At 45.6% G+C, this 12,953-nt stretch overlaps 3 gene segments (V, D, J or C); all 3 read left to right on the top strand.

Annotated features, from left to right (window-relative positions):
- Nucleotides 1-2,211: 2,211 nt before the first annotated feature.
- Nucleotides 2,212-3,513, top strand: LOC138160728 (immunoglobulin kappa variable 3-11-like). The segment is given in 2 exon segments: nt 2,212-2,808; nt 3,128-3,513. Coding segments are annotated over 2 exon segments (381 nt in total).
- Nucleotides 3,514-7,212: 3,699 nt separating this feature from the next.
- Nucleotides 7,213-8,033, top strand: LOC138160727 (immunoglobulin kappa variable 3-11-like). The segment is given in 2 exon segments: nt 7,213-7,328; nt 7,648-8,033. Coding segments are annotated over 2 exon segments (381 nt in total).
- Nucleotides 8,034-11,830: 3,797 nt separating this feature from the next.
- LOC138160747 (immunoglobulin kappa variable 3-11-like) lies at nt 11,831-12,536 on the top strand. The segment is given in 2 exon segments: nt 11,831-11,879; nt 12,196-12,536. Coding segments are annotated over 2 exon segments (390 nt in total).
- Nucleotides 12,537-12,953: the final 417 nt, after the last annotated feature.

Raw genomic sequence — 12,953 nt, 5'->3', positions numbered from 1 at the left:
CTGCTGGTCACACTCAGTCCTGCTCCCCTGGAGGCTTTGGAGGCAGGATGGGCTCTGGCTCTGGTCACATGGTCACTGAGGCTCCTTGAACCCTGGGCTTTCCTGGATCACAGTCCTCTTAACCCACCTTAGGCAGAACCACCTCCCCTGACCCCACCAGCTCTTAAATCATGGCCAGGCCTCCAGTGCTCTGGCTGCCAGGCTACCAGTCACCAAGAGGCAGGGTCTCCATCACATCAGGAGTTATAGTCATAAGGTCAAAATAAATTCAATTATAAAAAACACTTTAATCCACCTGTATGTGAAAAAAGCTGTGGATCCAAAGACCATAGCTGAACAGTCCCTGACCTCGTGGGAATTTAACATTCAGTTGGGGAGGAGGCAAGTGGGGTCTACAGAGCAATTCCAAGAGGGAAAGAAGACATATATATGGAAGGAGCAGCAGAGGGCCCCCCCCCCCCAGAGGGATGGAACATGAGCCGGGCTTCAGAGGAAGCTGGAGATTCTGCCTGGTGGGGGTGGGGAGGGTCTGAATGACCCTCTGAGTGGGCCACCTGTGCAAAGGCCTGGCGGTAAGTGATGGAAGGCTATGTGCAGGGAAGGCTGGCATGCTGGCTTCACTAGAACAGAGAGGATAAAAAGCTGGTTGATATGTCATCAGCCTGGGAACACAGGAGGGAGCCATTTAGTGGAGAATGTTAAGTGCCAGCCTGAGGATTCTGGGTATGATCCTAGAGTCCACAGAAAACTGGTGGAGATTTTTGAGAAAGTGACATGATCAGATTTAATGAATATGATTTTGGCACCTGTGTAGAAGAGGAAAAATGACATAGTTCCTGTTCATTTGGTTCCCCAGGATAATAAAGTTTTCTTGTACGTCAGTTATGATCCACATGTAAATCCTGAGTTCAGTCATACACTAGGGAGAGATAGGGTCACAGGGAATGATGGAGAGGGAGGGGACCTGAGAGTCAAGAAACCAGCATCAAGTCCTGATTCTGACTCATGCTGGCTGTGTCCCTGAACAGTCACCTAACCTCTGAGTGCGAAAGACAACTCCCCTGCAATAGAAGTTGTAGAGAAAATGCCAAGATGCATGGGGGGGGGGATATTTGTCACTTGGAAACTTATCTTACCAAATAATATTTGGAGAAATATATCCTAGGTGGTGTGATGACTGGAGCCGGGACCTGTATTCAGGAAGACCTGAGTTCAAATCCTGCCTCAGACTTTTACTAGGTGAGAAACCCAGGCCAAGTCATTCAGCTTTGACTGTCTCAGTTTCATCTATGAAATGGGTGTAATGCCCCATATCAGAGCTATTAGGTAATAATAACTATCTCCTAGTGTAATTATGAGGAAAATATGAAAAAAATAAAACTTAAGGTACTTTGCAACTTTAAGGCAGTCAAAAATGCAAGCTGAGCAATAATGTTAATGATCCTGATTATTACATTGCATCCTCATTAGATCATGAGGCCTTTGGAGCATGGACTGCTTCTCCTTTTCCCTTTTATCCTCAGCACTTTGCACTCTGCTTTGTACGTGGCATAATGAGTTCTTTTTCAACTGATGGCGTCTGAATGCAGATGAAAGCATCCTGTCTTACTGGATTTTTGTGCATGTTTTCTTTTGCAACATGATTAATCTAGAAATAAATTTTGCATTATAGCACTTGTATAACCTATATCAAATTTGCTTGCCTTCTCAGTGAAGAGGGAGAAGAGGGAGAAAATTTGAAACCTAAAATTATTTTTAAAAGAATGCTAAAAATTGTTTTTGTAAATAAGAGGAATTTTTTTTAAAGCAGGTAAAGCATAAGTACTTTTCAGGTAGTCATTCACTGTTACTTGACTGGAGAGAGGAGATACTGGAGGAGGGGGATCAAACGGGGGCCCTTGTAATCCCCCAGGACAGAAGTGTTTTGCCAGAAGTGAAGGACCCACTTCTGTCTTCTTGTCTGTGTTTCTGAGCTAGAGACCCTCACCTTCATGGTCTCACACTGAGCAGAGATGTGCCCAGATCCATATTTCTAGAAACAGTCACAGCCAAGACAAGGGATGGACCACAAGATGGGTCTTCACCTTTATGGCATGCCTGAAATGGGAAAATAGGGCCAAGGACAGATATCACCTTTACTTCTGCAATGCTCAAAACAACTGAAGTAATGTCATATAGTGACCATATTCACATGGGAATAAGGTTCTACCAGGCTTTTCCCAGGGCCCAGGCTGGGATCTATCTATGAGCCAGACCCTCCTTCTGCCTCCTTGAATTCTCACCTTATTCAGCAGAGGGAGGCAGTGAGGCAGGTCCATGAGCAGAGTCAGGGGAGGCACCCCCAATCCTAGAAGCGGTGAGCTCCTGCCTTCTGTGCCAGCTCCCCAGGGCTTGGAGCTCCCTCCTGGTTATGGGGAATCTAGTCTTGGGACAGAGAGAGAAGCCCCCCTCCATTTGCCCACAACCAGCTGCAGCCATTCCTACCTCAGTCACTAACCATGATCTTGCCTTTGCTCTTGAGGTCACACATTTGGGGACAGAAAAGAGTGAGGCTCCTCCCCCAGAGGCAGCCCCAGCCAGTGTGACTCAGTGTGGCTCACAGGGTCCCTGAGGAGAGGCTCCTGGAGACCTGGGGCTCTTTTGCATATGGAGACCCAAGGGCCCTGCAGGGAGCCCTGCTCAGGATATAAAAGCTTCCTCCTTCCTTGCTGCCCTCCCAGGGCTCTGAGTGCTCTCTGTGCAGGTGTCTGAAGGCCAGGATGGTTTACCCATGGCAGCTCCTCTGGCTGCTGGTGCTCTGGGCTCAGGGTAAGACACAGCAGAGCAGGGAAGGGTCTAGAAGATCACAGGTTTTGAGGCATGAAAAACCCAATGACCCCTTGATCCAGTGGGTGAGGAAGCTTAGGCACAACACGGGCAAACTGGGTCTGACTAGCATGACCAAGGCCCCAGCTAAGAAACACTGAGAAGTCTGTGGGGAAAATGGTTTCTATTTCACTTTGATATCAAAAGCAACTTCCTGTTAAGCATTTGAGATTTCTGTGTTTTCCACAAAATTGTCTCAATCATATTCTTTAAATTGAAAATCACCCATTTCTGTCTTCCTCCAACTTTTTTGATTTTCTAGATTCCCAGGAAGCCATTGTGCTGACCCAGTCTCCAGGCTCCTTGTCCAGATCTTCAGGAGAGACAGTCACCATCAGCTGCAAGGCTAGTAAGAGTTTAACAAACATTTTTGGTACTAACGACTTAAATTGGTACCAGCAGAAACCAGGCCAAGCCCCCAGGTTCCTCATCTACTGGGCTACCAACCTGGCATCTGGAGTGCCTGCCCGGTTCAGTGGCAGTGGGTCTGGCACAGATTTCACTCTCACCATCAGCAGCCTGGAGCCTGAGGATGCTGGAGATTATTACTGTCAGCAGAGTAATGAATGGCCTCCCACAGTGTTTCAGGCCTGAACAAAAACCTGCCCATGCTGTTCAGGGGAGTCAGCTCAGAGCAGCAGCTGCTTCCTCTCTGGTCCTCAGGGCAGAGCAGCCCCTGCTCTCTGGGCAGCCTCTCATCTCCCAGGGCTTCCTCCTTCTTGTACCAAAAGTCTTTACCTAATGACTTTGAGTAAATTTGTTGTTTTGACTATTATATGTACCTAAATTACCCATAAAGGACTTGAAAAAAGAGGCTATCTGTATCCTGAAAAAGAACCGACAAATAGAAGTATGTAGTATAATTTTACATATATATGCCTATTTTTGGCTAATGGTGGCCATCCCTAGGGTAAGTTTGGGGAAAGGAAGAAAAAAGAAAAAATACACAATAATTTTATTGTATATTAAAATGGAATAGCAAGTTATACATAGCAGATTTACAGTTTTATGTGTAATCATTTTTTTTTCTTATATTATGTCATGGAAATACTTGTTTAATTCCAAAAGTTCTAAATAAAATAAAAATAAAAAGCCTTGTCAAACAAAACCCTGTCTCCACAGCCTAGGCACATTGGAGGTAGCAAAGTCCCCTGGGAAAAAGAATGAAAAAATTCAAATAGGGTACATACTGACATTTCAAGTCCACTTGGAATCTTTGCCTTAACACAATGTTTTCCCTTTTTCGGGAGCCCAGGTCCTTTTTGAGGAGGCTTTTCTCCAGCTCTTTTTAACAATGATATAGACTAGATTTGTTTTTTTCCAGCCTCGGCCACACTGGCCAGGCCAAGGGCTAAGATGAATGCTTTTATTCACCTGTCAATCCTTTCCTGAAAAACTCATTATTCTTGCTTCTGGGAGGACAACAGCCTTCTTGACTGAGGCTGATGTGGGCACCTGTGTGGTTTGGGGTGTACCTCCCAGCAGGCCTAGGGGGAGTTCCTAGCATTGTAGATATCAGGGCCACAGCCATTCCCTGGCTGTCTCTATTAGGTGTCTCTGAGTCTTCTATGCCCCTGGAGATCTCTGGGGTTATAAAAGCCCCAGGCCCTGCCCATAGCCTTTAGGAAGAGATCACATATGCTTTCACAACTATTTAAAGGCCCTCTGCTTAGCATTAGTCACTGAAAAGAAGAGGGGATAGTCTCACCTCCTAGGTTCAGGTCAATGTTATCTTAGGCCCTATCTTCGCAAGGTTCATAAACTCTGTTTTTCCTTCTTCACGATGTACTCAATTGCAAGACTAGGCTTACATGAACGATAAGCAGCTGCTTACATCATTTTGACAATAGAGAGAGATTTAGTATCTGAAGAAAATCACCCAGCTAATTAATAGTACAATTGAAAACTAACCGGGTCACCCTCCAAGGCTGACATTCTTTGCCCAAGAGTCATGGCAGGTCTCAGGCCTGTCTCTGGGCAAACTTCACTCTTCTCTCTCTGTGCTCATTTGTTCTCCCAGTATAGGTTGGTAGAGATATGGATAATTTAGATGCTAAAGATGATATAGATAAATTACATAGACATCAGTGTTATTAACTCATATAATCAAAATGAGAGAACCTGGAGTAACAGACAGAGAGGTGACCTGGGAGACAAGAATCCCACAATCTTGTCCTGTTTCTGACCCACACTGGCTGATTCCTAAACAAAGACTTCAGCTCTGTCATGAGTGAAGTTCAAAAATTGTAAACTGGGGCACATTTTCTATGAGCAAGATAATAGTTTTTTTTAGGAGGGATAGCACCTGTTGATAGAGCAGGTGAGCAGCTGTCTCAGTTTAAGGTAAATGATGGATCCTCATTGGTTACAGTGATGAAGCAGAGGGGACAATATAATGAGTTGGAGGTTGGGAATGAGTGGGAGCCTATGGTGCATCTTTCCCAAAATAGGCTAAGATGCTCAGCCCTCCCTCTACTCCCTCTGTCCTCATGCATGCTACAGAGGGCATAGACAGATGATACAGATGTAGTTATCAGGGCTCCCTCTGTATACATACATACACGCATACATACATTTGTACATACACACATACATATATACACACACAGACAGACACAGACATACACGTATACATATATGTGATGATGCAACAGGGAATGATGGACAGAAAGGTGCTGCTTTCTGTAGATCTGTTTGCAGGCTGTCTCCCCCTTAGATGATAAGCTCCTTGAGGGCAGGGACTGAGTTTTGCATATTTTTCTATCATCAGCACAGAATTGGCACTTAATCAATGTTTCTTGATTTTAGACCAAGAGTTTAGAAAACCTATATGGAGTCCAGTTTCTGATTCATGCTGGCCATGGAATACTGAGTAAAGTTCTTAACCCCTCAAGGATGGAGGCACCTCCTGCAGGTATACCTTGTGGAGACATTGCCAGGCTGCCCGGAGAAGGTTTTGATGGGGAGCTTCTCACACCCAACACAGTCTGCACGAGAGAGAGAGAAACAGGTAGCTACATAGAGAGAGATAGAGAAAGATGGATGGATAGACAGATCTTTGTCTTTATCTATAGAACCCTGACAGCAAGGAAGTATAGGGGATATATTTCTGGTCCTGAAGGCAAGAAGGCCTGAGTTCAGATCCTGCCTCCTTCCTTTGCTAGCTGTGCTACTATGAACATGTCACTTAACTGCTGATTGTCTCAGTCTCCTCATCTGTAAAATGGGAACAGTTCCTCACATTAGTGGTCTTAGCTCACACAACCTATCTCCTAGTGCTATTATGAGGATGACATTAGATAAGGCACTCCATCAGTGCTAGGTCTTGTTATTAACAAAAATATCATTATTACTAAGATTATATTTTATCTGTTGTGAAAATATTAGCATCTTGTGAAAAGACTGTGATCTTGTTTTTAATTTGAATCTGTAGGACTTAGAATTCTGTTTTTCTCCTACCTTCATAATTGCTTTGTCATTTATTCCTTCATTGTAGATTGATTGGAGTGAGGAGAGAGTAGAGGCAGAGATTTCAATTAAAAGACCATGGCCGTCCCCTAAGAGAGAAGTGATTGGTCAGAAATGAAAGACTCATTCTCCAGTTTCTTTGTCTCTGTCTCTGAGCCAATCTTCCTCCTCTTCACAGGTTCAGATAGGGCCTACAGATTTACCCAGATTCAAGTTCTGAGAAATGGCCAGGCTTGGTAGAGTCCAGAGCTACAGGACTATGGTTTCTGACTTTTTATTTATGTCTGGGATGGGAATACAGGGACCAGAGCAGGCACAGTATTTGCTTCCTCAATGGCCAGGATGACTCCAGTGACCTCACCTAGAGACATACTGGATCCATTCTCATAGGTTTTTCTCAGAGACTCTGGTGAAAGGGCTGTCCAGCCTTGGGTAGACTCTCCTCACTGCCTTTGTGATGTCAAACTGTCTCCTGTGGAGGAGGAAGTGAGGCAGGTGCATGAGCTGAGTCAGGGAAGGCACCCCCCCCCAATCCTACAAGCTTTGAACTCCTGCCTTCTGTGCCAGCTCCCCAGGGCTTGGAGCTCTCTCCTGGTTATGGGGAATCTAGTCCTGGGGCACAGAGAGAAGCCTCCCTCCATTTACCTACAACCAGCTGCAGCCATTCCTACATCAGTCATTAACCATGATCTTGCCTTTGCTCTTGAGGTCACACATTTGGGGACAGAAAAGAGTGAGGCTCCTCCCCCAGAGGCAGCCCCAGCCATTGGGACTCAGTGTGGCTCACAGGGTCCCTGAGGAGAGGCTCCTGGAGACCTGGGGCTCTTTTGCATATGGAGACCCAAGGGCCCTGCAGGGAGCCCTGCTCAGGATATAAAAGCTTCCTCCTTCCTTGCTGCCCTCCCAGGGCTCTGAGTGCTCTCTGTGCAGGTGTCTGAAGGCCAGGATGGTTTACCCATGGCAGCTCCTCTGGCTGCTGGTGCTCTGGGCTCAGGGTAAGACACAGCAGAGCAGGGAAGGGTCTAGAAGATCACAGGTTTTGAGGCATGAAAAACCCAATGACCCCTTGATCCAGTGGGTGAGGAAGCTTAGGCACAACACGGGCAAACTGGGTCTGACTAGCATGACCAAGGCCCCAGCTAAGAAACACTGAGAAGTCTGTGGGGAAAATGGTTTCTATTTCACTTTGATATCAAAAGCAACTTCCTGTTAAGCATTTGAGATTTCTGTGTTTTCCACAAAATTGTCTCAATCATATTCTTTAAATTGAAAATCACCCATTTCTGTCTTCCTCCAACTTTTTTGATTTTCTAGATTCCCAGGAAGCCATTGTGCTGACCCAGTCTCCAGGCTCCTTGTCCAGATCTTCAGGAGAGACAGTCACCATCAGCTGCAAGGCTAGTAAGAGTTTAACAAACATTTTTGGTACTAACGACTTAAATTGGTACCAGCAGAAACCAGGCCAAGCCCCCAGGTTCCTCATCTACTGGGCTACCAACCTGGCATCTGGAGTGCCTGCCCGGTTCAGTGGCAGTGGGTCTGGCACAGATTTCACTCTCACCATCAGCAGCCTGGAGCCTGAGGATGCTGGAGATTATTACTGTCAGCAGAGTAATGAATGGCCTCCCACAGTGTTTCAGGCCTGAACAAAAACCTGCCCATGCTGTTCAGGGGAGTCAGCTCAGAGCAGCAGCTGCTTCCTCTCTGGTCCTCAGGGCAGAGCAGCCCCTGCTCTCTGGGCAGCCTCTCATCTCCCAGGGCTTCCTCCTTCTTGTACCAAAAGTCTTTACCTAATGACTTTGAGTAAATTTGTTGTTTTGACTATTATATGTACCTAAATTACCCATAAAGGACTTGAAAAAAGAGGCTATCTGTATCCTGAAAAAGAACCGACAAATAGAAGTATGTAGTATAATTTTACATATATATGCCTATTTTTGGCTAATGGTGGCCATCCCTAGGGTAAGTTTGGGGAAAGGAAGAAAAAAGAAAAAATACACAATAATTTTATTGTATATTAAAATGGAATAGCAAGTTATACATAGCAGATTTACAGTTTTATGTGTAATCATTTTTTTTTCTTATATTATGTCATGGAAATACTTGTTTAATTCCAAAAGTTCTAAATAAAATAAAAATAAAAAGCCTTGTCAAACAAAACCCTGTCTCCACAGCCTAGGCACATTGGAGGTAGCAAAGTCCCCTGGGAAAAAGAATGAAAAAATTCAAATAGGGTACATACTGACATTTCAAGTCCACTTGGAATCTTTGCCTTAACACAATGTTTTCCCTTTTTCGGGAGCCCAGGTCCTTTTTGAGGAGGCTTTTCTCCAGCTCTTTTTAACAATGATATAGACTAGATTTGTTTTTTTCCAGCCTCGGCCACACTGGCCAGGCCAAGGGCTAAGATGAATGCTTTTATTCACCTGTCAATCCTTTCCTGAAAAACTCATTATTCTTGCTTCTGGGAGGACAACAGCCTTCTTGACTGAGGCTGATGTGGGCACCTGTGTGGTTTGGGGTGTACCTCCCAGCAGGCCTAGGGGGAGTTCCTAGCATTGTAGATATCAGGGCCACAGCCATTCCCTGGCTGTCTCTACTAGGTGTCTCTGAGTCTTCTATGCCCCTGGAGATCTCTGGGGTTATAAAAGCCCCAGGCCCTGCCCATAGCCTTTAGGAAGAGATCACATATGCTTTCACAACTATTTAAAGGCCCTCTGCTTAGCATTAGTCACTGAAAAGAAGAGGGGATAGTCTCACCTCCTAGGTTCAGGTCAATGTTATCTTGGGCCCTATCTTCGCAAGGTTCATAAACTCTGTTTTTCCTTCTTCATGATGTACTCAATTGCAAGACTAGGCTTACATGAACGATAAGCAGCTGCTTACATCATTTTGACAATAGAGAGAGATTTAGTATCTGAAGAAAATCACACAGCTAATTAATAGTACAATTGAAAACTAACCGGGTCACCCTCCAAGGCTGACATTCTTTGCCCAAGAGTCATGGCAGGTCTCAGGCCTGTCTCTGGGCAAACTTCACTCTTCTCTCTCTGTGCTCATTTGTTCTCCCAGTATAGGTTGGTAGAGATATGGATAATTTAGATGCTAAAGATGATATAGATAAATTACATAGACATCAGTGTTATTAACTCATATAATCAAAATGAGAGAACCTGGAGTAACAGACAGAGAGGTGACCTGGGAGACAAGAATCCCACAATCTTGTCCTGTTTCTGACCCACACTGGCTGATTCCTAAACAAAGACTTCAGCTCTGTCATGAGTGAAGTTCAAAAATTGTAAACTGGGGCACATTTTCTATGAGCAAGATAATAGTTTTTTTTAGGAGGGATAGCACCTGTTGATAGAGCAGGTGAGCAGCTGTCTCAGTTTAAGGTAAATGATGGATCCTCATTGGTTACAGTGATGAGGCAGAGGGGACAATATAATGAGTTGGAGGTTGGGAATGAGTGGGAGCCTATGGTGCATCTTTCCCAAAATAGGCTAAGATGCTCAGCCCTCCCTCTACTCCCTCTGTCCTCATTTCCTTTCCCAGTGTAGGTAGCCACAGACATGCATGCTACAGAGGGCATAGACAGATGATACAGATGTAGTTATCAGGGCTCCCTCTGTATACATACATACACGCATACATACATTTGTACATACACACATACATATATACACACACAGACAGACACAGACATACACGTATACATATATGTGATGATGCAACAGGGAATGATGGACAGAAAGGTGCTGCTTTCTGTAGATCTGTTTGCAGGCTGTCTCCCCCTTAGATGATAAGCTCCTTGAGGGCAGGGACTGAGTTTTGCATATTTTTCTATCATCAGCACAGAATTGGCACTTAATCAATGTTTCTTGATTTAAGACCAAGAGTTTATAAAACCTATATGGAGTCCAGTTTCTGATTCATGCTGGCCATGGAATACTGAGTAAAGTTCTTAACCCCTCAAGGATGGAGGCACCTCCTGCAGGTATACCTTGTGGAGACATTGCCAGGCTGCCCGGAGAAGGTTTTGATGGGGAGCTTCTCACACCCAACACAGTCTGCACGAGAGAGAGAGAAACAGGTAGCTACATAGAGAGAGATAGAGAAAGATGGATGGATAGACAGATCTTTGTCTTTATCTATAGAACCCTGACAGCAAGGAAGTATAGGGGATATATTTCTGGTCCTGAAGGCAAGAAGGCCTGAGTTCAGATCCTGCCTCCTTCCTTTGCTAGCTGTGCTACTATGAACATGTCACTTAACTGCTGATTGTCTCAGTCTCCTCATCTGTAAAATGGGAACAGTTCCTCACATTAGTGGTCTTAGCTCACACAACCTATCTCCTAGTGCTATTATGAGGATGACATTAGATAAGGCACTCCATCAGTGCTAGGTCTTGTTATTAACAAAAATATCATTATTACTAAGATTATATTTTATCTGTTGTGAAAATATTAGCATCTTGTGAAAAGACTGTGATCTTGTTTTTAATTTGAATCTGTAGGACTTAGAATTCTGTTTTTCTCCTACCTTCATAATTGCTTTGTCATTTATTCCTTCATTGTAGATTGATTGGAGTGAGGAGAGAGTAGAGGCAGAGATTTCAATTAAAAGACCATGGCCGTCCCCTAAGAGAGAAGTGATTGGTCAGAAATGAAAGACTCATTCTCCAGTTTCTTTGTCTCTGTCTCTGAGCCAATCTTCCTCCTCTTCACAGGTTCAGATAGGGCCTACAGATTTACCCAGATTCAAGATCTGAGAAATGGCCAGGCTTGGTAGAGTCCAGAGCTACAGGACTATGGTTTCTGACTTTTTATTTATGTCTGGGATGGGAATACAGGGACCAGAGCAGGCACAGTATTTGCTTCCTCAATGGCCAGGATGACTCCAGTGACCTCACCTAGAGACATACTGGATCCATTCTCATAGGTTTTTCTCAGAGACTCTGGTGAAAGGGCTGTCCAGCCTTGGGTAGACTCTCCTCACTGCCTTTGTGATGTCAAACTGTCTCCTGTGGAGGAGGAAGTGAGGCAGGTGCATGAGCTGAGTCAGGGAAGGCACCCCCCCCCAATCCTACAAGCTTTGAACTCCTGCCTTCTGTGCCAGCTCCCCAGGGCTTGGAGCTCTCTCCTGGTTATGGGGAATCTAGTCCTGGGGCACAGAGAGAAGCCTCCCTCCATTTACCTACAACCAGCTGCAGCCATTCCTACATCAGTCATTAACCATGATCTTGCCTTTGCTCTTGAGGTCACACATTTGGGGACAGAAAAGAGTGAGGCTCCTCCCCCAGAGGCAGCCCCAGCCATTGGGACTCAGTGTGGCTCACAGGGTCCCTGAGGAGAGGCTCCTGGAGACCTGGGGCTCTTTTGCATATGGAGATCCAAGGGCCCTGCAGGGAGCCCTGCTTAGGATATAAAAGCTTCCTCCTTCCTTGCTGCCCTCCCAGGGCTCTGAGTGCTCTCTGTGCAGGTGTCTGAAGGCCAGGATGGTGTCCCCATGGCAGCTCCTCTGGCTGCTGGTGCTCTGGGCTCAGGGTAAGGCACAGCAGAGCAGGGAAGGGTTGAGAAGGTCACAGGTTTTCAGGGATTAGGAAGCTGATGATGACCCTCAATCTGGTGAGGCATCTTAGGCTCAATAAAGGCAGATGGGTACTGACAAAGATGGTGATGCCCCAGATCTGAAACATTGAGAAGTCTGTGGGGAAAATGGTTTCTGTCTCACATTGACAGTAAATACAACAACTTGTAGTCATTTGAGATTTCTGTGTTTTCCACAAAATTGTCCCATTCACATTCTTGAAATTGGACATTCACCCATTTCTGTCTTCCTATAATTCTGTTGGTTCTCTAGATTCCCAGGAAGCCATTGTGCTGACTCAGTCTCCAGCCTCCTTGTCCAGATCTCCAGGAGAGACAGTCACCATCAGCTGCAAGGCCAGTGAGAGCCTTACCCAGAGCGTAATGTTTCACACATATGAACTCTTACACTGGTACCAGCAGAAACCTGGCCAAGCCCCCAGGCTCCTCATCTACTGGGCTACCAACCTGGCATCTGGAGTGCCTGCCCGGTTCAGTGGCAGTGGGTCTGGCACAGATTTCACTCTCACCATCAGAAGCCTGGAGCCTGAGGATGCTGGAGATTATTACTGTCAGCAGCGTTATGATGTGCCTCCCACAGTGCTTCAGCCCTGAACAAAAACCTCTCCAGGCTGTTCAGGGGAGTCAGCTCAGAGCAGCAGCTGCTTCCTTGGGGCTCCCCAGGGCAGAGCAGCCCCTGCTCTCTGGGCAGCCTCACATCTCCCAGGGCTTCCCCTTGCTGCTCCCACAGGTTCCCTGCTTCTAACAAAGCCTTATAAATCAAAACCCCGTCAGCCCAGCCTAGGCAGAGTGGAGGTAGCAAAGCCCTCTGGGAAACAAAGGGGAAAATCCAAATGGGGGATTGCCAACATTTCATGGCTGCTCCATATTTTTGCCTCGATATAAAGTGTTTCTTCTGTTCAATTTCATGTTGAAGTGGCTTTGCTCCAATTCTCTGTAGAAAAGGATAGAAACTCCCTGTCTGCTGATGTTCAGTTGTGTCTGACTTCGTTTGGAGTTTTCTTGGCAAAG

This window comes from Petaurus breviceps, unplaced genomic scaffold, assembly GCF_028583685.1.
Source record: "Petaurus breviceps papuanus isolate PSGF00001 unplaced genomic scaffold, PetGlider_PUasm1.0 182, whole genome shotgun sequence".
Classification (NCBI taxonomy): Eukaryota; Metazoa; Chordata; class Mammalia; order Diprotodontia; family Petauridae; genus Petaurus; species Petaurus breviceps.
Note: the sequence above shows the minus strand (reverse complement) of the source record. Positions and strands in the feature narration are given on the sequence as shown.